This window comes from Microchirus variegatus (assembly GCF_963457635.1).
Source record: "Microchirus variegatus genome assembly, chromosome: 2".
Taxonomy (NCBI): Eukaryota; Metazoa; Chordata; class Actinopteri; order Pleuronectiformes; family Soleidae; genus Microchirus; species Microchirus variegatus.
In genome coordinates this window covers 36,998,747-37,022,661 of record NC_139803.1, presented here as the reverse complement: position 1 = coordinate 37,022,661, position 23,915 = coordinate 36,998,747, and the positions used below count along the sequence as shown (strand labels likewise).

At 41.2% G+C, this 23,915-nt stretch overlaps 1 protein-coding gene across 1 annotated transcript; it reads left to right on the top strand.

The window, feature by feature from the left end:
- Positions 1-37: 37 nt before the first annotated feature.
- serpinh2 (serine (or cysteine) peptidase inhibitor, clade H, member 2) lies at positions 38-19,178 on the top strand (the record flags this gene model as incomplete). Its single annotated transcript, XM_083910278.1, has 5 exons — positions 38-113; positions 1,737-2,329; positions 7,505-7,597; positions 8,658-8,890; positions 18,873-19,178. The coding sequence occupies exons 1-5, from the start codon at positions 103-105 to the stop codon at positions 19,176-19,178; spliced, it is 1,236 nt and encodes a 411-aa protein (XP_083766404.1). The 5' UTR covers positions 38-102.
- Positions 19,179-23,915: the final 4,737 nt, after the last annotated feature.

Genomic DNA, 23,915 nt, shown 5'->3' with positions numbered 1-23,915 from the left:
GAGCCCCCGCGGTCCCAGCCCTACTTCCTCTGGAGCAGGAGCTACCAGGACAGGACAACAGCGGCGGCGTCAGCGTCAGCAGCAGCGGAGTGATACACTTGAATGAATAAACGGTAAATGTGAACATCTTTTCCTTCTTTCGTCTCCCGTCGCGGAGCAAAAACATCTGCAGCAGCAGCGCGTGGAGCTGAGCAGCACGCGGACAGATGTTTCCACTCACGACTGTCAGCGCCTCGAAGAAGAAGAAGAAGAAGAAGAAAAAAAAAAAACATGATTCATTTTTTTGTTTTTTTTCTAATGCGAGTAGAAACAGCAGCCGTTTTATCCCCCTTTCCCTTTTTTTTATCCACTTTTTCAGCACAAAACTTCTCCAAAGTTAATTGTCACACATCAGCGGGGGAGATAATAACCACTTTGCCAAGTATGGGAGGAATTTACTAATCAAGATTAGTGGTGTGGCACTGGAGGAGAAGGAGGCGTTTTTACTGCAGACAGGGAAGGGAAAAGCCTGTGGATGTGTTTATATGACTTCATTTCAAACATGAACAGGGCCGTGACACAGAGGGGGCTGTTACGCTGGTAAACACGGACCAAAACAACTGCAGCCAGCAGTTTAGTCTGTGCTTTTTCTGCTAGATGACATCATATGTGTTCTAATGTGCCATTAAAATGTACATGTACTTTCATTGGCCACTTTATTAAGTACACAGGACGTCAGTGTGGTCTAATGCTGCTGTACTGTAAGTCAAAAACAATTTAATAAAGGTTGAACATACTTACTATCCGCGGGGTCTTAAATCCAATAATTTGAATTTAAGGCCTTAAAATGTCATAAAAGGTCTAAAATACAATTTTGAAAGGTCTTAAAAATCTATTAACATTAACTTATAAATTATAAATACTACAATTTCCTATAAATACATAAATAATTAATATTAATTAATTTAAACCATGCTTAAACTTCAGTCTCGCATTGAAATGTTTCTATTTTTGAGATTGCGATAACATAACTACAACAAGGAACTAAAGTAGGTCACCTGTGCTGCCCGGTGAGAATTTATCGAGCACCGCTAGCTAGTGTGCTGTGCGCGCCGCGGTGTGTTACAGCTTAGCATAGCAGCGGAGAAAACATAATGAAAGCCCACAGCTAAGCCGAATTGCAAGTTCAACGATTTGTGGCTCCAATATTCCTATTGGAGTATATTTTGTACTTTTTTGCCAGTATGGATTTGAAATGGGTCTTAAATTGTGTACTTTATGGTCTCAAAAAAGTCTTAAAAAGTCTTAAATTTGACTTGTTGAAACCTGCAGAGACCATGTAAATGCTTGACATTTCATTGCAATAACTATTGATATTGACTGATTTTAAACTGCTTTATAGTAAGTTTTGACGTGTTGTGCCTAACTGTTATTTGTCCATTTTCATGTTCTCCCCCAACTGCTACACAATTGATTTTTTCTCTTCTTCAATATTTTCTCTGTGACATGGTCCCAGTAGATTAGCAGTTTCTGAAATCCATCTGTTACGTTCAAAGGAAAATTTAGGGTCATATTTGTTTGTGACTGTGAAATACTTTGAAAAACCATACGGAAATAAACTATGCAATGAATTTCTTGGTTTTTCAAGTGTAAAATATTTGGAAAATATATTTTCAATTGATAAAATTTAAACCAATAACTAGTGAAAATGTTCTCTAATGACAGAAATGTGACTCCTCATCCTGTGTTTTGCCTAGATTTGCCATGGTGTCCACGTTTCCTGTGTGCCTCCTCATTTCGCTGCCAGTCCTCCTGGTGCAGGGCAGTTCCTCCTCAGCCAACCCTCCTCCTCCTCCTGTTGATGACGCCACCTGGGCTCTGGGCCTACGCCTGTACCAGGCCCTACGTTCTGACTCCAGCTCTGTAAACACCCTGTTTTCACCTCTGCTTGTTGCCTCCTCTCTTGGAGCGCTGGGTGCAGGTGCTGCAGGCACCACCGCCAGAGAGTTCCAAAACCTCCTCAAAAATCCTTCCTCGTCCAAGGGCAGCGCCCAGACCGGGGAGCGTCTCTCCGCTGCGTTGAAGAGCTTCATCGAAGCCAATGCGACCACCTTTCACATGCACACATCCTCCGCCGTGTTCTCCAAGCAAACCCCTGCGGTCAGCCAGGCATTTGTGAAGGACAATAAGGCCAAGTTCAGGCTGCAGCATCAGCCACTGGGGAAAGGAGGCTCCAAGGCTGACCTGAAGCAGCTTCATGACTGGGCCAAAGATGCACTTGGTGGGCTGGAGGCAGAACTGCAGGTCAACACTGGAGCCTTGATACTGGCAAATGCTCTCTGTTTTAAAGGTAAGCAGAGCAGAGACACAAGTGGAGTTGTTTATACTCGTCATGCTATCTTTGATCCATAGAATTAATGACATTGTTTTGGTTATAGTAAACTAGTTGTAATATGATGATATGTTATTATTGATTTAATACAATGATTTTCATATGGAGTATAGTGTTATGCAGCCAGAAAGTTTACAGATTCATCCTTTAAAGTTGTTATGGTTCATATTAGAGGTGACTGTTTAGGGTTTTTCTGTAGCTGATGCCATTGAGGAGGGGTAAAATCTGATCAAATATAAAAGTTCTATGATAACAAATGATACACAACATTCTTTATAGTGTGTAAACAAAACAAAAAAAAATACAATAGGTAATAGAAATAGGTTTGTCGTAAAAATACGACAAATGTAGAATTTGTTGATAGGTTTTGGTAACTTAGTGTATAATAATTGACCAATCATTTAAAAATAGGATCAGTATCAAATATCAGCTACCTCTTATATATTTAGCCTATATTTAAATACAATAAATATTACATCTGAAATAATTCCTATAGTTGATTAGTTACTTTCTCATCAGTTTATGGACAAATTATTCCAAGGCAGTTGACAGAATATTTTCTATCTAAGTCTTTGGCAGAGAAAATCTAGTGTTTTTCAAAACAGGCAAAACTGGCTGTGACAAATGAAGGAATTATATAGTCAACTGAATATTTCATTATTGTGCAGAGGCAGCGTCCTGCCAGGTTGGAAGTAGAACCGCAACAGAGCAGCTTGGCTGCACTAAGTCATGCTGAAATAGACTGATGTGCTTTGTAATTGTGGAGTCATTTGGAATTATGCAATATCTCTGCACTGGAGTTGTTTACTGCTCTGAGTTAGATGTCTTAGAATATTAATATGGTGCGCGCATGTACAATATAGTGCTCAGGCTGCACGGAGAGTCTATGTGCCAGTTTGCACCAGTACACACTGGTGTGTGCCAGCATTCCCACCTGTGTGCAGCATGCATGTATGTCTGTGTGTGTGTGTGTGTGTGTGCACGTGGTGGACTCCAGCTGGTGGACACAGCAGATAAAAGATGATTCTGGGGTCTATCACTGAGAGCTTATTCATCTTCCATTGGGGGGTGATGTGTCATCTTAAATAATTGAGTAACAAGTGTCCAGACTCTCTTCCTCACTGTCATGCCTAACATCTGTGCTCGGGAAAACGCTCCAAGTCTGCGGCGGCACAGCTTGGCTCAGATCTGTTCTTTGTGACGGGCAGCGGGGGTGAAAACTAGTCAGTGTTTGCATGTGAATTCAGTCGGGTTCGGAAGCTCCATCTGTGATTCAACAGTCGCGTCCCAAAAAACGTATCCATCTAAAACCCATTCAAAGTTTATAGTGGGGCTTGTTTTGCTTTAATTAGACTGTGAAACATTGTCAGTGTCTCTGCGATTGGCTTTTAGCTCGTGATGAGTCACTGAAACCTCTGTGGGGGGTCTTCAAGAGCTCATAAAACCAACAAATACAAAGGCTTTTCATTTTTAGTTTTGGTACAAAGCTTAAAGTTAAACGAACTTGTTATTAGTACATGTTAACACAAAATAATGTGTGAAATGAAAAATATATAATCTGTTGTTAGGGTGCATAAGGTGTTGTTCCAATCTAATCTTGATTAGAACAAGCTCTCTGATTTTTTTAGCTTCCTAAATGTAAAGTATTTCCTGGTTTCTTTTGTTCCATAAACCAATATCATTAAAAACAGATGAATTTTTGGTTTGTAGACGAAACAAGACATTTGAGGACGTCATCGTTTCGAGGTTTTGGAAACACCGATCAACATTTTATGGACCATATGTTTTGTTTTCATACATTCAGGCAATGTCATCTCTCATCTCTTACTTTCTCAAAGTACATATTATGCTTCTGTCTCACTTTTGTCGTTTTTGTGGCACTTATGTCCGTGTCCTTTTTGTCTCCTGTTCACATCCTTATCTGTGTCAGTCTGCGTCCACTCCCTCCGTTTCCTTTTTTTTTTTTATTAGGTGCAAGGCTGCAGATGTGAAAACAGGTTGCCAACAGATACACAGCCCTTTTTGAAAGTAATATTCCCGGACAGACCATACATTGATAAGCAATTTAATTAATTTCCTTTGTTTGATGTTCTGACTTCATTACAAAATGAGTTTTTCTGTGATCCGACCCTCGTTGCTCAGTGCAGTAATTTTGTGGAAGAAGTATACAAATTAGATTATACAGGAGACTGCAGCACACAAATTAGATTAGGGAAAATTGGATTCCTTTAGTTTTGATTCATAATTTGAAAGTCGTAGATAGTTTTTCCTCTTGCTTCTAATAGCCGCCGCTGGTATGTTTTAACTTATTTTATATTTGTCTTTGATTTCAGGCTCCTTAGGCCTTTCATAGCTTGTGATAATGTAATGTAATGGTTTCTGAGATGGTGCTGGAATTTCCTTCCTTTTTTTTTTGTTTCATTTTCCTTTCCTTTGGCTAATTATTCAAAGCTCTTTGCTGTCCCTCCTTCTTTGGGGTTTAGCACAGCATCCAAATAAAGGGAAGGTCAGGGGCAATTAGTAGGGAAACATGTTTATAGCAGAGAGATGGTAAGAGCAAAGCAGCGTAAGGGGAGATTCCTGGGTGGGAATGGGACAAAGAGAAGCAGAGGAGAGAAAATTGGGAAAAAAGTAAAGACTGACAACTAAGAAAAGTAAAGAAAGAGACCGTGGCCTGCTGAGAGAATGAAAGAGATTGACAGATGGAGTGGAGGGATGTAAAAAGTCTTCCATGGGAGTCCCAGTCCACACCAGTTAATTAATGCGGGCTTTGTTCCTGTTTTAGACAAACAAACACTGGAGACGAAAGAGAAGGAAAAATAGATTGCGAATCAGGGAAACAAAAACAGTCGAGACGCAAATATACACAGGATAACACAACAACGAGAAGAAGAACAGAAGACACGAGAGAAAACAAGTCCCCTCATATTTATCTAACCTCTAATAATAGCTCGGGTAAAATTATAACTAATTGTGATCAGACGCGGAGGAGAGGGAGCGAGTTGCTATCATTGATTCTCCTGGCTGAGGTTTACACTGTCTTTGACTGATGGGATTTCTTCACTGAGCAGCTGTTTTCTTGGTTCATTGTTGGATGGACAGTGATAGATACTGGTTTCAAGTGTCCAATAAAAGACCACAAACATCTGCAAACGGAGACCTCATGAAATGTGCTGTGCAAGCCCAGCGGTGAGGTCATTGACTCCGCCCGCCCCCTGCTCGATACCATTTCACAGCGTTTACACAGAAATCGCTCGTCATCGCGACCACATTTCGACGACACGGCTGCCACTTTGGGTCTGCCCTCAGCAGACATTCCAGCGCTATCGCGTTTCTCCCTCTGATGTTACAGGAAGCGGAGCGAATGTCTGTGACTTGTGCTGGCACGCCCAGGGAGGCACAATCACATGTCATGTGTGTGTGCTTTGGCGTTTGATTCAAAATAAAGCGTGCATGCTGAAACTGTTAGTCGACCCCCAGAAAATGACTTTAAGGTCCAGTGTGTAAGAATTATTAAAATCTAATGGTGAGACTGCAAATGTCTCAAGCAAGGAAGTATATTGGCCTTTTGCACACCAGAGAAGAGGACTTTCTTCTTTGTTTGCACAGTGAGCTTTTTGCTTCAAAGCTGGTCTTCTCTATTCCTGCTGCTGTAGAAAGATGTCTGCGCAAGATGTTGCAAGAAGTTTTGTTTTCGCTGGTTAAAGCCGTACACAATGAATGAATGAGGATTTTGTCCCGGTATGGTCCATGGAGACCTGATAACGAAGCGTTGACCTCAGCGATCCAATGACCTTGTCTTTCGTGCCACTAAGTATTTGTTTATGCAGTAAGATCTTGTCCCTAGAACATGTTATACAGACTCTTCAGTTTCCCAGACAGTGTATGGTACTGTGCCACCATGGGACTTTTCTGGTTTTTGACGCGTCTTGACAACATCTTGCTGCATCTGTCACTCTGTCATTTGTTAGACATAGTTTTTTTTTTTGCCCTCAGGGAGAATTTGCAATAACTTAAATCATCCCTCAGTTTTTGGTTTTTTTTGCATTTACTGCTCTGTCCTTTGCTTTATGTCTTAACACTGCACAACTAATGGCATTAGTCATCGATGCTGAATAATAGATGTTGAATATACTAAGTTGATGGTAATCTGGATTGTCGTCTTCTTTATTTTAACTTTAAAATGTTCTCCGTCTTGATGCAGGTGTAAAACTTAATCTGGAGTACCTTTTTAAAATAATTCATCAAGCAACAGATTTGCTATCAAATGAGGGAATTTTCCGCTTTATCAAGTTATCAATTGAGTATTTTAATTGTGTTGCTGTGACAAAACAAGCATTTAGAAGCTGTCACCTTGGACTCCTGGAACTTGCAGTGGGTATTTTTGTTTTGTCATTCTGTCATTTACAGATGAGTCGGTTATTAATAACATAGAGAGAGAGAGAGAGAGAGAGAGAAGGGGAAAAAAAAGAAGCCTCTGCACACTTTTGTCCTGTGCAGGTATTCAATAACAAAGCCACACAAATTGGTCTGGAGACTTTCACCAGGATAAATGATGCATTAGAATCCTTTTTGCCCTCCTTACGCCGCGGCATTGTGTCATGATTGCAGTGATCTTTCGAAAGCGACGAATCAATAAAATCATAATTAGTTACAGCCCTCGCTGGGGACCTCGGTGTCATTCAAAAAGAGTGACACACAGTAAGTACAAGTCATAATCTGTCGACCTCCTCGCTCCGTCCGCCGCGCTCCCTGCTCTATTCAATGTTCCAGCAGGTTTGACCATGTGTTGTGAGGCTATTACAGCGGTAATTCCAGCGCTCGCACCCGCTCCTAAATTGACAGCTGTCAGGGGGGTTAGCAGGGGCCAAGTGGGATGTGGCGAACACTGAAAAGGACCCCGCAGCCTGGAGGACCTCATAACTGGTTCAGTAAAGCCCTCTTAACTCCGCAGTTTTGAGAAGAGGTGGACAGTTTTAATTGCCACTTAATATTGATGATTCATGCGGAGTGTCACATTAGTCACCGTGCATGAGGTCTGTGTGTGTTGTCCCTCAACTGGGTCCTTGTTTCACCTTTTAACCTGTGTCCAATATTTAAAGTGTCCGTCTCATGGACTGTGTGTTTGTTCAGGCCTGTGGGAGAGAGAATTCAGCGACGACGGCGACGACCGGCGGACCTTCCTGGGGAAGGAATACACCAAAGTATTGATGATGTACAGAGCAGGTAAACAAAAACAAAAAAAGCACTGTCTCAATGTCTGCCAACGATTAAATGCAGCGAAACTGAATCACGCTTTTGAACAGCTTGAACATCTGTGAGGTCCAAACTGCTTCCCTTCTATTTATCATCGTGAACCTCATCATTTATTCAGCAAGCTTTTTTTCATATTTATGTATTAAAGCAACAACAAGGCAGAGAGAATTTCCGCCCTGCCAGCAGTAACAGGCATGATTTTTCTGTTTGTAATGTTATATTGTCATGTCATTTGTAATTCATGAAAAAGATTGTCTGTGTGGTCCCACAGACTGTACATTAAAAATGGACAAAGTCTTCTTGTGAAGCTGAGGAAGTAGGAAAAAAAGGTTTCAGGTTTTCTTTAATACAACAATATAGGGTGTCCGCGCATCCTTAAAATGCCTGAAATTCATGTATGTAAAATTAAGGCCTTAAAGTGTCTTAAATTCATTAAAAATGGTGAGATGTAGAGACTAAATGTGCTATATTTGTTAAATAATTTGTATTCTTGTGTATTTTTTGTGTATACTTGGACAGAAAACATGCAGTTAATCTGCACTAGTACATACAGCTATTGAACCAGAGAGCACTGAGAATCACTTTATGTTCAATAAACAGGATCCACCAACTATTGCCTTTATTCATAGTGTTTTCGGTCTTAAAATTCATTCAAGGTGGCATTAAAAATCTTAAAAGTCTTAAAAAGTGTTAGATTTGACTTGCTGAAACCTGCATGATGTCATTTTTGTAAACGATCTTACCATTTAGAGGAAAGAAACATTACAAACCACAGCACCTATGAGTGGTACAGTCCAATAGGTCCCTGGTTGCAGGTGACGTCTGAGAACTTCCCATGTCAAACACAGACATATGATACACTCTATGTGTGACCCTCATCTTGTCTACGGGTTCAATCACATTTGACACACGTTTGAATGAAGTTCTTCCTGAGACGAGGGAGGTGAGAACCAGGGTGGAACCCTGCATGACTGCAGTCTGAACTCATGTCCATAACCTCTGCTGAAAGCTTCTGTTCTGCTTCCTCCAGGTTTGTACCGTCACTACGAGGACATAGAAAACATGGTGCAGGTTCTGGAGGCGCCTCTGTGGGGGGGCAAGGCCAGCGCGGTGTTCCTGCTGCCCTTCCACGTGGAGAATCTGACTCGGCTGGACAAGCTGCTGACCCCGGAGCTGCTGTCCACGTGGCTGGAGAAGACCAACACGACCAGTGCGGCCATCTCGCTGCCCAGGGCAAACATCAACAGCAAGCTCAGTCTGCAGGTTAGTGCCACTTCTACTTTTATAGAGATTGAACATATGAAAAATGCAGCATACACAGATCTTATAGTGAGTTTTTGATAAGGAGTTTGCAACTGACATGCAGTATTTTCTAGCTTCAATGATTGTTTATATTTGTTACCCGTAAGCTTGTGATTTACAGTGTTCTATTATACATTTTTAATTCATGAAAGGGGCCACTTTCAGGCATGGTGGTAAGTTGCTCTTAATTATTAGCAGTTGACCCTGACGGGGCTGTTTGTTGTCTGTTGCTCCGTGATTCACTCTAGTTCTTTATTTAAAAAGCATTTTAATGTTCTTGTTCGCATGAATTATTTAGTCCATTCCAGGCTGATGTATTATGGTGTGCCTGTGCACAAAGGCAGGCAGTGTTTTTGAAAAATTTGTCTGACATCAAATTCCGCACCTGATTGATAATCTCATTAAGGGAAGATCCGAGAGGCTTCAGTAGCTTTCTTTAATCCATCTGTGATACTGGTTCATTTTAGGTTCATGTCTTAGGTTTTTGTGGCTGCATTCTCATTTGCCTCTCCTGTGATGTGCAGACGAGTAGAGCATTTTTTGCAGCTTCCACGTCCTTTTCCAAATGTAGTTTTAAGGGTGACCTAACTCTTTCCAGAGCAAACTCAGAGGGGGGTTGTTGTATTTGTTTTCTGAGGGATTTTGCAGGTGTTTGTGAGTAAGCAATGTGGCTTTATTCTTTTTAGTTAAGCCAATAATTGAACAGATTTCTATACTGATCTGGCCCTTCCGATTTGAGGCTGGTTTGAACAGCTAATCTGGCCAAATGATCCTGTACTATGAGGGGTTAACGGTACAGGATTTTAACATCAGAGCATCAGAGTCTTAAACACGTTTGATATTTATGACTGAACAGCGATTGGGAACCCCGCAATAAGCAGGTCTCTCTTGAAAATGAGACCACGTGTCTCAATGGGATAACCTGTATAAATAAAGGTTAAATAACTTGCCGTAACCCGTCTAGTCTGTGCTTTCTCAGGATTAAAACATTAGTTACAAAGTTTTGTTGTGTCTGTGTTCTCCCACGTTTTTAGAATCAAGTCAGATTAAAAATCTTCTAGCGTACATAATATGCTCAGCACCGTGAACTTGTGCAGTTTTTTTTTATTACTGCGGTGCGGTCTGACAGGCTTGATCCTTACATACAGCCATAGTTATAATTGACTTTGTTCTCTCTCTCCCTCTCGTATTCATTTCCTGGAACCACACACACTGATACAATTTTTCATACCTCCAAAAAATGCATTCATCGTTCTCATATTTATTCTATGTCGCCCCTCATCCTCCTCTTTGGTTCTTCTTCTTCTTCTCTGTTCTTTTCATCTGCCTTGGCCTCTTCTTTTCAGTGACATACATTTGGCTTATCTTTTCTTTGCCATGAAGAGTCATTTTTTTTCCAGTCCATTCATGTGTCTGCCCTTTTTTGATTCTGTCGCCTCCTCTCTCTCTCTTTCTCTCTGTCCTTGTGTTGCTCCTCTGCCTCCATGTTGTGTTGTGTTTCTCGCTTGTCCTTTTTTCTCCCGCCTCCTTGTCTTCCTCCATAAATTCCCCACCTGTGACTTCTCTTCCGTGCTTATGTTTCCGTCGTCTTCCTCCTGTGGCTCTTTACTGCTTTTAGTCAATGTAGTGGTGGCCTGACTTAGCCTTTCCAGCTCATTGCAGACTCAGACTCAGGTGAGTTCAAATGTCACGCCTTCACACTCTCTCTCCTTGCCTGCCTTGAGATGATGGATTTCCTGCACTCACAGTCTCAGACTTTTTAAAGCACACCCTGGCTGCTAAAAGGATAAAAGAGTCCTGAGGATGACCGTGACATGAAGCACACACACCCCCAACAGACTCAGCTGTTGGATCTCTGCTCCCGTTACTCCCAGAGTCAATAGACATCCACACCACGTTTCAGTTTAACATGCGTCACTTCTTAACCTTACCGACTTAAAACTTAAGACTTCTCGAAAAAGCCTACTGGCTTTTTTCTCCTTTTGAAAACTCCCGGTTTATCACACAGATAATCAGACTTGTCTTCTTTAGGCTACTACATATTTTACCATTTTTATGTTCTTATTTCTTCCTTTATTTAAGATTTAAGAGTGATTTTATATTCATGAACATCCCCAAAATGAGTTCCACTTGTTAATAATTCCCCTTAGCGTACCTTGTTCCCTAGGGAGTTTTCTTTTTAATTGCCGCACTTCTGGCTCTTTGGGCTGTTATATGGAGAGATGCTGTGATTGACTAGAAATGTGACATCCTTTTTTTCCCTTTATATCCTTTAAAGGATTAATATCACCAGATCCACAGCTTCAGTGTGTTTCTCTTTCTGTTAAATACACAACACAGAGCATGAGTAGAAGTTGCAGATTGCAGGATTACCTGTTGCATCTGTGAACTATTCAAAGACGCGATATATATGAAAGAGCGCTTGCTGCCATGTTTCAGACTCTGATCTGATTTTTTTCGGGGGCCTGCTTGAAATCAAGCCTGACTGCAACAGCTCCAACCAACTTTAGCCAGTCAGTGAGCATGACCATGTGGCTGCAGCAGAAACTGGAATTCAACTCAAATTGAAAATCAAGCCAGGTTTCATGTACTGTGTGATCGCACTGTAGCCAGTCAGTCATGTATTGTCAACTCCCACTCACAAGACAGCGAGTTGTGGAGTGCAAGCAGCAGAGCAACCCTACAGATTGTAAAAATCATGCGGTGTAAACTCTGCTTAATTGGGTCTTCTCAGTTATGACATTATCCTTCTCTGATGTGTCATGTTTCACTAACCTACAAAGCCTCAACTATAACTGCTGAACACAACATGTATTCTGCATTTGATAATGCTGTGGCGTGTTTGTGCATCTAGGTGCGGAGGGAAACATATTTTTTGAAATAAAAACACATAACTGTGGATGGAGCATAGGTGGAGCAGCAGGCAGGCGGCAGCTTTAGTGGCTGCTGATGCTAATGTGAGTGCATGGGGGTTGCTCAGGTTCACGCAGGCCAAACTAAAGGCTGTGTCAGGCTGCTGACTGGGAGATTAGAGAGGTGTCAGGCTGGTGGAAGAACACGTTCTTGACCAGGCCACAGGGTCTGTAGAGAAGGAGCCACGGCACAGACAAGTTTGTCTCCTTGTCTTTGAGAATGTTCCTCTGATGTGATGTCGGAAACAGGAGTTTTCCTTTTATGTGACTGACTACACCACGGGTTAATGTATTCATTTGCAGTTGTCACAGAATCTAAAGGTTCCGTGAATATGTTTTAATGCTTTCTGACAAGGAGGTTGTGTTTTTGAAAAAATTACACATGTTTTGGTTTTATTGGCTTCAACGCTTCTGGTCCATAATTATTAATGATTTATTGATTAGACAGTGTTGTGATCCTGTGACAGTGGCGTTAGTGAGTGGAGATTCTTCTCAGTATGTGTGTGACCTTTAGCCCAGGTCAGACGTAGGGATGTTGTATCGCCACTCTGAGTCGGTTATAAAAACATTTTTACAGAATTAATACTGTTAATTACACAAAGACACACAAAGCGTAGCTCGGTTCCAACAAATTCTAAAGAGCTTTCAGCGTGAGACTTGTATTAAAAGATCGATTATGGGTTTTATGAATCGATTATCATATTATTATGTAGAATAGAAGATCGATTATAATCCATTGATTTTTTCGGACCCAGCCTTATACATGGTCTGTTATCAAATTCTCCAGAATTCAGGTTGTGGAGCGACAGCCCGATCAGTGCAATGTTTGCCATTTAAATCTTTTGCTAAAGACAGAGGAAAAAACATCTGTTTGAATTCTTGATTCTGTAACCATAACGTTCTAATGTTCATAATTGTTTTTGGATCAGTCATTGTTACTCATTTGAAGGACACAGACCTAATGAACATGCAGAATTGATGCATTGCTAATTTGTCATTGATAGCTCCATTGTTTTTGCAGACCGTGCATAAACTTGCCGTATTTTCTTGTACACAGTGACTGCTGTGTGGACTGTGTCCTTGTGCTTGTTTATGTCATCTGTTTTTTAATCTCGTCGGTTTGATTTGGTTGACTCACACAACCTTGTTATTATTATTATAATATTTTGAACATTTTCAGATTTCGGCACAGATGCATTGTCACCTTGGTTTCCCACAACTTGAAGGGGAATCACTGGCTGCAGTTAGAATCCTCTTCTATCTTATCCGTTAATTTGTGCGCAGTCACTCGGCCTCGGAAATGTACCCTGTGTACAGTCTGAACACGGACTTACAATTAGCGAGGTATAATGTTTGGCGGCACAGCAGTTGTGGATGAATAAGAAAGACATAGTCAGAGAAAGAGAGAGAGAGAGAAAGATGGGTTAGTTGAGCTTGACAGATTCAGAGGCCATGCCAGAAAAACCCATTTCCCTGGGGCATGCTACGCTGACTGGAACATATTAGCATGTTCTCTTTAGATGTACATCGTAACCTCATCATGGACTGATGAAATCCACTTTGCGTCTTTCTAGTTTAACAAAGCCTCTCTGTAGTGATGTACTGCCATGTTACTTGGCGAGCAACAAACTTTTGACATAAACATTGTCAGGACTCTCTGGGGAAAAGGCTGTAATCTAGAACTAAGGCTTGGAACAACTGCTTTTGACGTGGCCATGACTTTGCCAGTTAAAGGAAAAAACATACTGTTGCACAAGCGCTTTTGTCTCTGCAAGAGATTCTGAAAGACAAAAGGAAAAGCGATTCAGTAAATAACTAAAAGAAGCCGTATGCTGCGCTCATTATTTAACGTAATTATGGATAAACACTTCAATGTCTTGGCGTCTGAGTCTCTGACGCTGTGCTCCTCCCTTTGCTCTCTCGAGAAATAGAAGTGCGTCTGAGGAATCACAGTGAAAGAGTTTAAGCTCTGAACAAACCCTGTCCGACCCCTCTGGCCACTGACAACCAGACATTTTTTTTTTTTCCTCTGACAATCATTTTTCCAATTGCATCAGGCAGATAACTGCTCATTACTGTGTGTAAATGCTGTTTACCACACTTTCTGTCAGTGCTTGGGCCAACCACAGACTCCTGGGACTAGAGGACAGCATCTGGACAAACAGAGGATCACAGTAGAGAGTGCGTGTATGTTTTCCTATAGATGTGAGGACCAGTTTTTCTACCTGATGTTTAACATGAGGTTAAAGTGTGAGGGAATGCATTACATCAATGACAAAGATGGGACTACAAATGTGTGTGTGTCTTGCTTCCTCTAACTGCAGCAAATGAGAATAATACATTCATGCATTCTGAGTCACATAGTGCTAAATTGCCACATCTAAAAGCACCTTTTCCCTCCTTCACTCCTGTCCTCTCTGTCATCAGTCCCCGAGATCTAATTCCTTTTGTAGATCTAACATCTGACTCTAATACAGCATCACTCAGCTGCACTGCCATGGTTCTGGTGACCTAAATAGGAGTGACATTCGGCAGGCGAGTGGAGGTGGAACTGGAGAGGTGGAGGAGGACGAGGGGGGTCAATGATTGCTTGGGGACAAGATGGAACGTGTCACAGAGGACTATAAATAGCTAGGAGTTGTGCCTTTTTCTTTTCTGTCTATTTCCATTTCCGTGGCGTTCTCGTCTGCTGAAGGGCAGACTGTGGTATAGTCTGTAGGCAGAGATGGAGAACCCTCTTTACAAGGATTGGTCCAGAGATTACTGAGTAAACCTCCCTCGCTCGCTGCGTCTCACCCCTTTTCCCCTCTCTCTCTGACCCAGTGCTGACCAGGCCCCACACATAAACACACTAATGGCTGAGCTTGAGCCTTGTTCTGGCCCTATCTCCACTTGGTGACTAAGATGTATGAGTGTGCACCGGAGAGCTCACTCAATCATGGCTAATGAGGTCAAAAGGCCATCAAATATTTACAAGAGCATACTCGGCAGTATACAGTGTCGAGGGGCGGCTGTTTTAACACAGCTACTACGGCCCTGCATTATATGTATTCATCAAATGTTTTTCATGGTCATTAGTTAAATATATCTCTGAAAAGCTACGGCTTTTTTTTCTTAGGTTTTCATTTGTGGAAAATATGTCCTTGTGGAATAAAAAATAAATAAATAAACAATTAAATGACTAAAAAGTGGTAAAAGCCTATATAAATAAGAAACCAATAGGAGCAATGCTGATGAGACTCAATAAAGAGATGGTGAGGCTTTGAAGCCTTGAGAGCTGATGGTGAGAGAGTAAAATAGAGGCTTTTTTTTTTTAAAAGCCAGCGTTGAATAGGTCCTTGAAATGGAGCTGTGATGATGCTTGTGCCACGCACTGCGTGCTCGAAAACCACCCACACACAATGTTCAGGGCAGTATTGAATTAGGAAGAGCATGTCTGTAGTTGTTTAATGCTGCTCAGAAGAATAATGTGGGGTTGTAGGTCTGTCCTAGTGCAGTGAAGAAAATTAGATATTTGTTTACTCATACTGGGTTTGTCCTGATTTCAGCAGCACAAATTGTAATAATTATTTCCAAAAAAATAATTGCCGTCTTTCTTGCTTTTGCTTTCTTGTTTCTGTGTATTCAGACTTGTGTGCCACTGTCACCGAGTATAAAACCACAGCGCTCAATCATGAAATTTCATTCTGTCTTTCTTTCTTTTTTCTGAAGGTTTCACATGGAGTATTGCGCTCATATCAGTGGACAGATCGCTTTAGCACTCAATCACATTACTTTTTTCAATTTTCTGCTCTCACAGTTCAAACAGAATACTCCCAAACTTAGTTTATATTCCATATATAGAGAGCTGCAACTTGCCTTTATTTTCCTAATCGATTAATTGATGAATCCTTTGGTCCTTAAAATGTCAGAAAATGTTTAAAAAAACGTTGATCAAACCTGGAAATTACGATGTTCTTGAATGTCTTGTTTTTGTCCACAAACCAAAATGATTCAGTTTTAATGATTTATTTTATTTTTTTGTTTATTTTGTTTTATGGAGCAAAGAAACAAAGAAAATATTCACATTTAACAAGCTAAAACAATCAGAAATCTTGTTTTAATCATGAAAAAAGCTTCAAACCGATTAATTGATTATCAAAGTAGTTGACTATCAATTCAGTCATCGATTAATAAACAAAATAAACCCAAAGTTAGTTTATATTCCATAATATGTACAATATATACAATCTACCAACCAGCCACTGAATTCACAAGTACACAGGCGACTTAATAAAGTGGCACCTGCTGTAGGTTGGACGCGACTGACTAGATACTAAATGGTGATTTTACTTTCTGTTGCTTTTCTGTCATTTTAGAATATGGATATTTTCTCCCTTGCAGACCACTTTTCTGTAAACCATAGAAATGGTTGTTCCTGAAAATCCCAGTAGAAACATCCATGATTGTGATGCTCTGTTTGATGTTCAGCATGACCCCTGAATAAATGAAGTTACTCTTTAGATACTAGCTAATAAGGTTGGCCAGTGAATATATTTAAGAATTACATTAAATCCATACCAATTTAGCATTATTATTCATTCTTTTTGCCCGTATGACCCCAAAGTTGGATTTTGTTTAGAGACCCACCCCAGGGGGCCCCCTGCCCTTCTTCCCTTTCTTCCTTGTGCCTCAGTGACTCCTCACTGACAGACCTGCGACAAAGCTGCCACAACCTCCCCCTGAAAACACCAGCCGACAAGCTACTTAGTGGACTCGACTATCAGGCTGAAATAATGTGATGCAGTGGGATGCACGCCTCAGGCTTGATGCCATCCTACCTCAGGCCTGCTTGGATTGCACTGCTGTAGGCCAAGTCAGCTACACACACCCACATCCATACATACACATACACACACATGCATGAGGAAACCACCAGCTGACAATGCCTGTGGCTCTCACTCTCAGACAAATAGCTCATTGATGCTGTATGTGAGGCATCAGCAAAGTCGGCCCAGTGCTGTTCCATCTAAGATTCATGTGGTGTTTCAGAGAGAAAGGGCAGCCAAAGAGCATCTCCCAGAGGTTCTTCTTTCTGTATAATGCAGTGCCACACCTCTGAGTCTTTCCTGGGCTCCTCTAACACTCCTGGCCTGTTTCCCAGCTCGCTGCCACAGGGTCTCTTAATTTTTAAAGACTTTATAGCTTGAAAAAAATAAAATAAACCAGGCGCTTTTGCCTTGACAAGCATACAATATTACAAAAGAGACAGGTCATCCAGGGTTGGTACTTTCTATATGTTTCATGTCGGAACCTGCATTGCTGTACATAAAATAAACTGTGTCTTTAAGATTAAAAGAAGTGTTAGTTACATAGAAATACAGTAACAGCTGCTTTTTTTTGTCCACCAGTTTATTTCTGTTTCTCCTACAGACGAGGAGCAAAAAAAACCAAAAAACCCTGAAATGAATACCAACAGAGAAAGCGGGAAGTTGAGAGAGCAATGGATACAAAGGCGCGTTGGCCTGTCAAAGAACGAGACAGATGTGGAAGGAGGGGGAAAAGACTGCGTTAGGAGCAGAGAGAGAGAAACAGAATGGGATAAAATAAAGGCATGTTGGGCTGATGAAGGATGGGGATGCCAGGCGGGTGGCAGTGCAGCAGAAGAAGACAGTGATGTAGTGGTCGCGGGTGGAAAAAAATGAGAAGGAGTGGGGGAATAATGGATGAGGACAACAGAAGTGCATTAGACAGGAGGTGGCGTGTGTGTGTTTTTGTGTAACGGGAGCTTTGCATTAATATACAAGAATGGGAGTGACAGATGCCTGTTCATACATCCACTTATTAATGTGTAGCTTTAAGTTAACATGATCAAATTTAACTTCCTTTTGCATGCACATCTCAAATATTAAGCACATATTTCAGTTCAGTTCAGACCTGTGTTTTCCCTCAGGAGGGGGGTTTGGTTTGCAGCAGTGGTTTTAAAGACACAAAATATTGCAGGCAACCCGATTCAGCCACAAGAAGTGTTCGTTTAAAACCCACCAAAATATCTGCAACAATAAATAAATAAATAAACAAAATGATACAGGATTTGACTGATTTGCCTGTACCTCTGACCAAATTCCTCCAATAGAGGATGGTCACTGCTGGCTAGAATCAACCTTGCCTTTCTCACTAATTCTCTGTTCCAAATTCCTGAAATTGACGGTTATTTTTCATGGATCCTTACAATTGTCCATGAGTGTGTGGCTTCAGAAACTAAGCATAATTCTAAGAATAAAGAGAAAGTCAAACTCTGTGATGCAGCACCTGCAGAGCATTTACATTTACAGGCAGACAACTCGTCAAAATGATTTCTTTTTGTCTTTTGTCAGCCACTACGGATATTTCCCACTAAAGCCTTTAATCAGCTAAACTTGAAACAATGCTACAGCTAAAAACAATACATGCACCCACTCATCTGTCTCTGCAACTTTTCTTTTAGCCATCGCCTTCCGCACATCCACACACAAGCCCACAGTCACACCCACGCGTGCTCTCATCTGGCCCTGGAAGAAGCCTGTCACTGTGAGTGGCCCTCTGCCATTGCGGGATAAACTACCTGTCATGATGACGCCTTTCTGTGGAATTCATACCAGGCAAACAGGCAAAACAAAGGGGGGGTGCTGAGGTCACGGGGCATCACTCTTAAATTATTCATCCTCTGCTTCCTCCTTCCGTCTCCTCTCTGCCTGTCGCCCACTTTGTTCTGCCAGCTCGCAACAAGGGCAACTGTCAGGCTCCTTCCCATCTCGAATTCTTGAGATAGAAAGTAAATAAACATCATGGTGAAAAATTCCCCCAAGAAAAGTTCACGACTGACTGACTGTCCTGAAAATGCTTATGTTTATATTAATCCTGTGGAGAGGTTCTGGAGGGGCCATGGTACAGCATGATGCTCACAGCATCATTGGTCTCTTTGCCTGCATAATTGATCCATTTTTTAGCAGCTCCTTATTTACATTTACTTGCTGGACTTCTCCCTTTACTCTTGTGTTTTCTGATTCCAGAAACAGTTGCTCGCTCTGGGCTTGACCGATGCCTGGGACCAGGAGGTGGCCGACTTCTCTGGCGTGTCTGACGGAGGCAAAGGGAAGCTTCACCTGAGCGGTGTCCTCCACTGGGCGTCCCTGGAGCTGGCTCCTCACGCTGGGAAAGGAGAAGCAGATCTGGAGGAGGAGAACATAGAAAAGCCCAAGATGTTCTATGCAGATCATCCGTTCATCATCTTTGTCAGAGACAACGCCACCGGTGCCTTGTTGCTGATAGGAGCCCTGGACCACGCAGAGGGGGAGGCTCTCCATGATGAACTGTAGGGCCCTCCATCCTCTGTGCCTTTACTTTCTTCTCTGTCTGTTTCATAGTCTTTATATAAAAATTTATGCAGTGTTGTGGTTGAAAAGCCCAGGATGTAGGACGTGAACTTACTTTTTTGACACTGCTGTGGTCAAATCGCAAATGTTGAGGCTTCATTTCGCAACCACAAGGTCACATGCACAGTCTATGTTCTGTCTCTTGCTCTAGGTTTCATAGTCAAGACGTTGCCGTTCACTCTAGTACAGTTTCACATCAGACTATGCCTTGCTGTCATACATTGACGCGGCATAGTCTCGCACTGTGACTGATGCTGCCAATGCCTTACTCCCAACTCTGACACAGTCATAAACAACGACACCTACTTAAATGGAAATATTGTGTAAGACGATGACTGTTACATGGAAAACAACAGACTTGATTGACTCGATTCCTTGACCGCACTTCAACTTCTCATTCAAGGGCTTAGTGATCGAGTCAACACGAAACAAAACGACAAACAGGAGAGCACTAAACAACAAACGCTAACGCGCTGACAAGCAAAAGTGACATGACACAGCAGCGTCAACAAAGAACTCTAACAAACACAGCCTTACAGCGACACTTGAATCTTCACAGTCAAACACACAAACACCCGGGCAATTGTGTGAATGTGTGTGTGTGTGTTGACACATTAGGGATGCCCATGCGGTCGCTGCCAGCTAAGGCGGGGTCTCCTGGGTTAGTATCTGAGAAAGACTGATGGGTCAGCCAAGTGCTTATTGATGAGCCAGCTTGATGCTAATAGCCGTAATGAGTCACAATGTGTGTCAACAACACAGAGAGGACAGGGAATCTCTTTGAGGGATCGATGACCCTGTCACGTTGTTGGAAATAAACATTGTCTGACATTGCTTGACTTAAGTGTAACAACTTGATTTTTTTAGGATGAGGAGTCCAAAGAGGCACTGGTTGTCATTTGTGAACTTGGCTTGTTTTGTTTAGCACCGTGATGGATGAATATGTTGAGGAATCAATGGCATTTGCTTTGGCCACACTATATTTATCAATATTTTAACCTTTTCTTGATACAAACCAATTAATCAAACATCCATTTATTTTCTACTGCTTTATCCTCCAAATGATGATTGGGTGTCCAATTTACCTAATCCCCATAATGCATGTTAATGTAACTACATGAGGAGCTGCTACAGATCCATCTTTATTGACCACATTTTTTAAATTATTTTTACCCTGAACTAAGTCGGTTGACATTGGGCCTCAAGTGTTTATGCATCAGTTATTTCATTTTGGAAGTGACACATGATGGACTCGCAGAGTGCTACGAAAGTGCTTCACCAACATTGTGAAGATCCACCCAAGGTTTACACGAAGAGAAAGGTAAAATGTGTTCCTTCAATTTCCGTCCGTGAATAGAGTAAGGAATGAAATACTGTATCTGAATGAGTTAATTTAAAAAAAATATAATATTAGTCCTTGCTGTACCTATTCAGCCCATGTTTTAGTGGTTTGGTAGCTTCCGTGTTTTATACTGTGATATTTTTCACTTGTCGCTGGTTTTCCTTGTGTCTACAGACCTAATGGATTTTGTCCTAGATGTGGGCCAAACTACAAAAAGTGGTGCAGTGAAGGTGAAATCCAAATGTGTGCCACACCCGCCCCGTTGTAGTGCTGAGAGTCTAGACACACAGCTGTGTGTTACACTGTAGCTTTGTTCCTAATTTAGCTCTCTGCACAGGTCTGCTCAGCAACAGTGTGCATGTGTTCATGGACTGCTTGTGTGTGACTACAGTAAAGCTACCACAGTGACCTCTCCGGTGTGGCCTCGGCGTTATACTTCTGGTCTACCCTACACTGTATAAGCCCGGGATATCAATTCAGACATCGCCGATGATGGATCCAAGGCTGTCTGCTGTGAGTGCATCACTCCTGCTCATTCCAACACCAGCTTCCCGCTGACTCACCTTCACACCGCGTTTGGTGCAGAGCCCTGACAAACAAATGCACGTCCGCATTCGCTCACAGGAAGCCAGACACGAACTGACAGGGAAAATGTAATGAAGCTACTGTACTTCTCCGTAATGTGGAGCAGCTGTATCGTGTATTTGTTTGTTTTTGTTTTTTAAAAAGGAGCCTTTCACCAATAAAATCTTTTGTTGTCTGTAGAATTGTTAGTGTTGCCAGTTTGTTGGTCATGACAGGTTTTTATTTAATAAAATGCCTTCTCAGTGTGCACAACATCTAAAACAAACAGTGCAATCTATGCTTTTTATGCACTGTTTTTGTGATTTTAGGTTGGAAGGATGTGCCTGTCTTCAACAATAGAAAGCGGCAATGTTTTTGTGCAGGTAATTATATCGCATCAGAGCATCACCTCAGCCACTATGGTTTTTTTTAAAAAGTTAAGGGAATTCAATGTTTAATTTATGTTGGGTTTATTTCTAAAGTAAAGCTGATGGAGAAACGGGACCATAAACTTCTCTGTTGCGGTCTCAGGTCGGTTCAAGTGTTGGACAATCAGAGTGGCTGACAAGAGTGTGATACAGCAAAAGAGCATTAAAGGCAGCGTCATCCCAAGTACAGCAAGGTGCCTTTAGAGGGAATCATGAAAGCGGCTGGCTGTGTTCATATGGGGGTCATCTTGCTGATAGGGATGCTCCAGGGGCTCTGCAGCTTTGACCTTGATCTTTTTAAAGCTTTGCAAAAGTAAGAAACAAGCACGCGATACATGGAAACCAGCAGAGTTTTGTACTGGTGCAGGACCCCACAGCAATTCTTCTGTTTTTTTTATGTTGGTCATTTTAATTTTGTATGTATGACATAAAATGAAAACAATGTGTGTACGCTGAGGCACAAGGAGAGGAGGAGAAAAAACAAGAGATGTGATGCATTTGACTTGATTTTTAATGAAGATGCACTTTCCCGGCTATTTGAATAACAGAATGGCCTTCAGACATAAATTAAACGAACAAGTGTTTACATTGGGCTTTCTCAAAGGCTGGTATATGCTCCCAGAGACTGCTGATAACTCGGCAGTTAATTAGCTTATTAAAACAAGCCTAGTTTATTTTGTATGTACTTTGTATATTTATAATTTGAGTCGATGAGCATTCAAGAATGTGGAGCTTTGCAGAAAGAATAATACAAAAATATAAAAAGGGTAAACCAGGGCAAATATGACAACATTAGCATTGCCTGTCTGAAGCAAGTGGTTTACACAGACGGCCAAAAACAACAACAATAATCATAGTAATAATGTTCTGACAAGGTTAAACGGTGTCAGATAATAACTTTGGTCGCAGACAAAAATGACACGTCTTCATTTATACAATCATAGTTTAGTCAGAAATCTGGTGCAACAGGGCCATACAAAGTGAAATTATATCTATTTTGTGTGTATGTATTTTAAGCCTGTGAGTTGAGCTAAGTGGTTGCTAATTAAAAAAAATGTATTTAAGCCATTTTTACAGATTTGGACTCAATAAAATATATTGTTATATATATATATATATATATATATATATATATATATATATATTGTATAAATAATGTTCTGTGCTGTGTGGTGGTGGATGAAGTGACAATCCAAATGGCTTCTCAAAAAAAATTAAAACTCAAATAAAATACATGCAATATGTAGATTAAATAATAAAAAAAAAATATCCACTAGTCTGTAACCATTCTTTGACTTTGACCGAGCCCGTAAATTTTGTCCCTTCAGGGCTGCTGTAACATTCCAACATGGCGGATTAAGCGGAGGAGTTCGCGTGGGAATACGTCGCACCTGGTATTGATAATTAAGTCCTCAGTTAAGGTAAAATGGCGATTTTCTTGGTCATTATTAATAACGAGAACACAGTACTGATACGTATATAGTATTTAGGTAGTTAGAGTCCCTACAATGTAACATTTGTGGAGATATGAAGTTAAGTTTACATACTATTGGGGAAAATATGTGCTTGTGTGTGTGGCGAATACAGAAAGTAGCCACTACAACAGAAATTCGGCAGAGATAAAACATTGAAAAATACACAATGCGTTTTTATAGAAACACTAGTCTCCTGACGTAGTCAAGACAGAATGTAATAAGTCAAATATGTTGCAGTTTGTCTGCTTGTTGACGCAGAGCAGCAGGTGCACAGGTGTAACCGAACGGCGGTTAGCTTTAGCTAACTCTCCGTGGTCAAACTAGCTGACGCTGAATTGTAACGCCCTCCCTTACAAAGGCTTTTACGGTAAACTAAATAAGTAAAATAAATCAATGCAGCTAATTTGTAAGGACACCAACATCCGTTTCAAAAATAAGTGCACACTTGAACTGGAAAAATAACCCTCGCAGCAATGTTTCAAAGATTAAGCAACCGTGATCTTGTGATATCTTGAACACATCACCCTGAGTCATTGGATCGCAGGCCTTTATAAAAGCCTTTTAAAATTCAGTGTCGGATAGTTTGGCCACATAGAAAGGAGTGTCAGATAGCTTGACCGCAATTGTAACCAGACATGTTGATTATGGGCACATAATCAACGTTCATATCAAAAAATTGATCTGCTTTTCTATGCATTGCAATGCATTTTCATACAGTAGCAGTTATATGGCTGAAGCATAATTAATGGCATGTTAGACAGAACCATTGACTGGGTATTCGGTGTGCTTGTGGACTAACAAGGTTTACTGGGAAACATCAATTCAATGTCTTCTGTGCTTCTGCTGCTGCCACAAGTCGGAGTGAGTGATC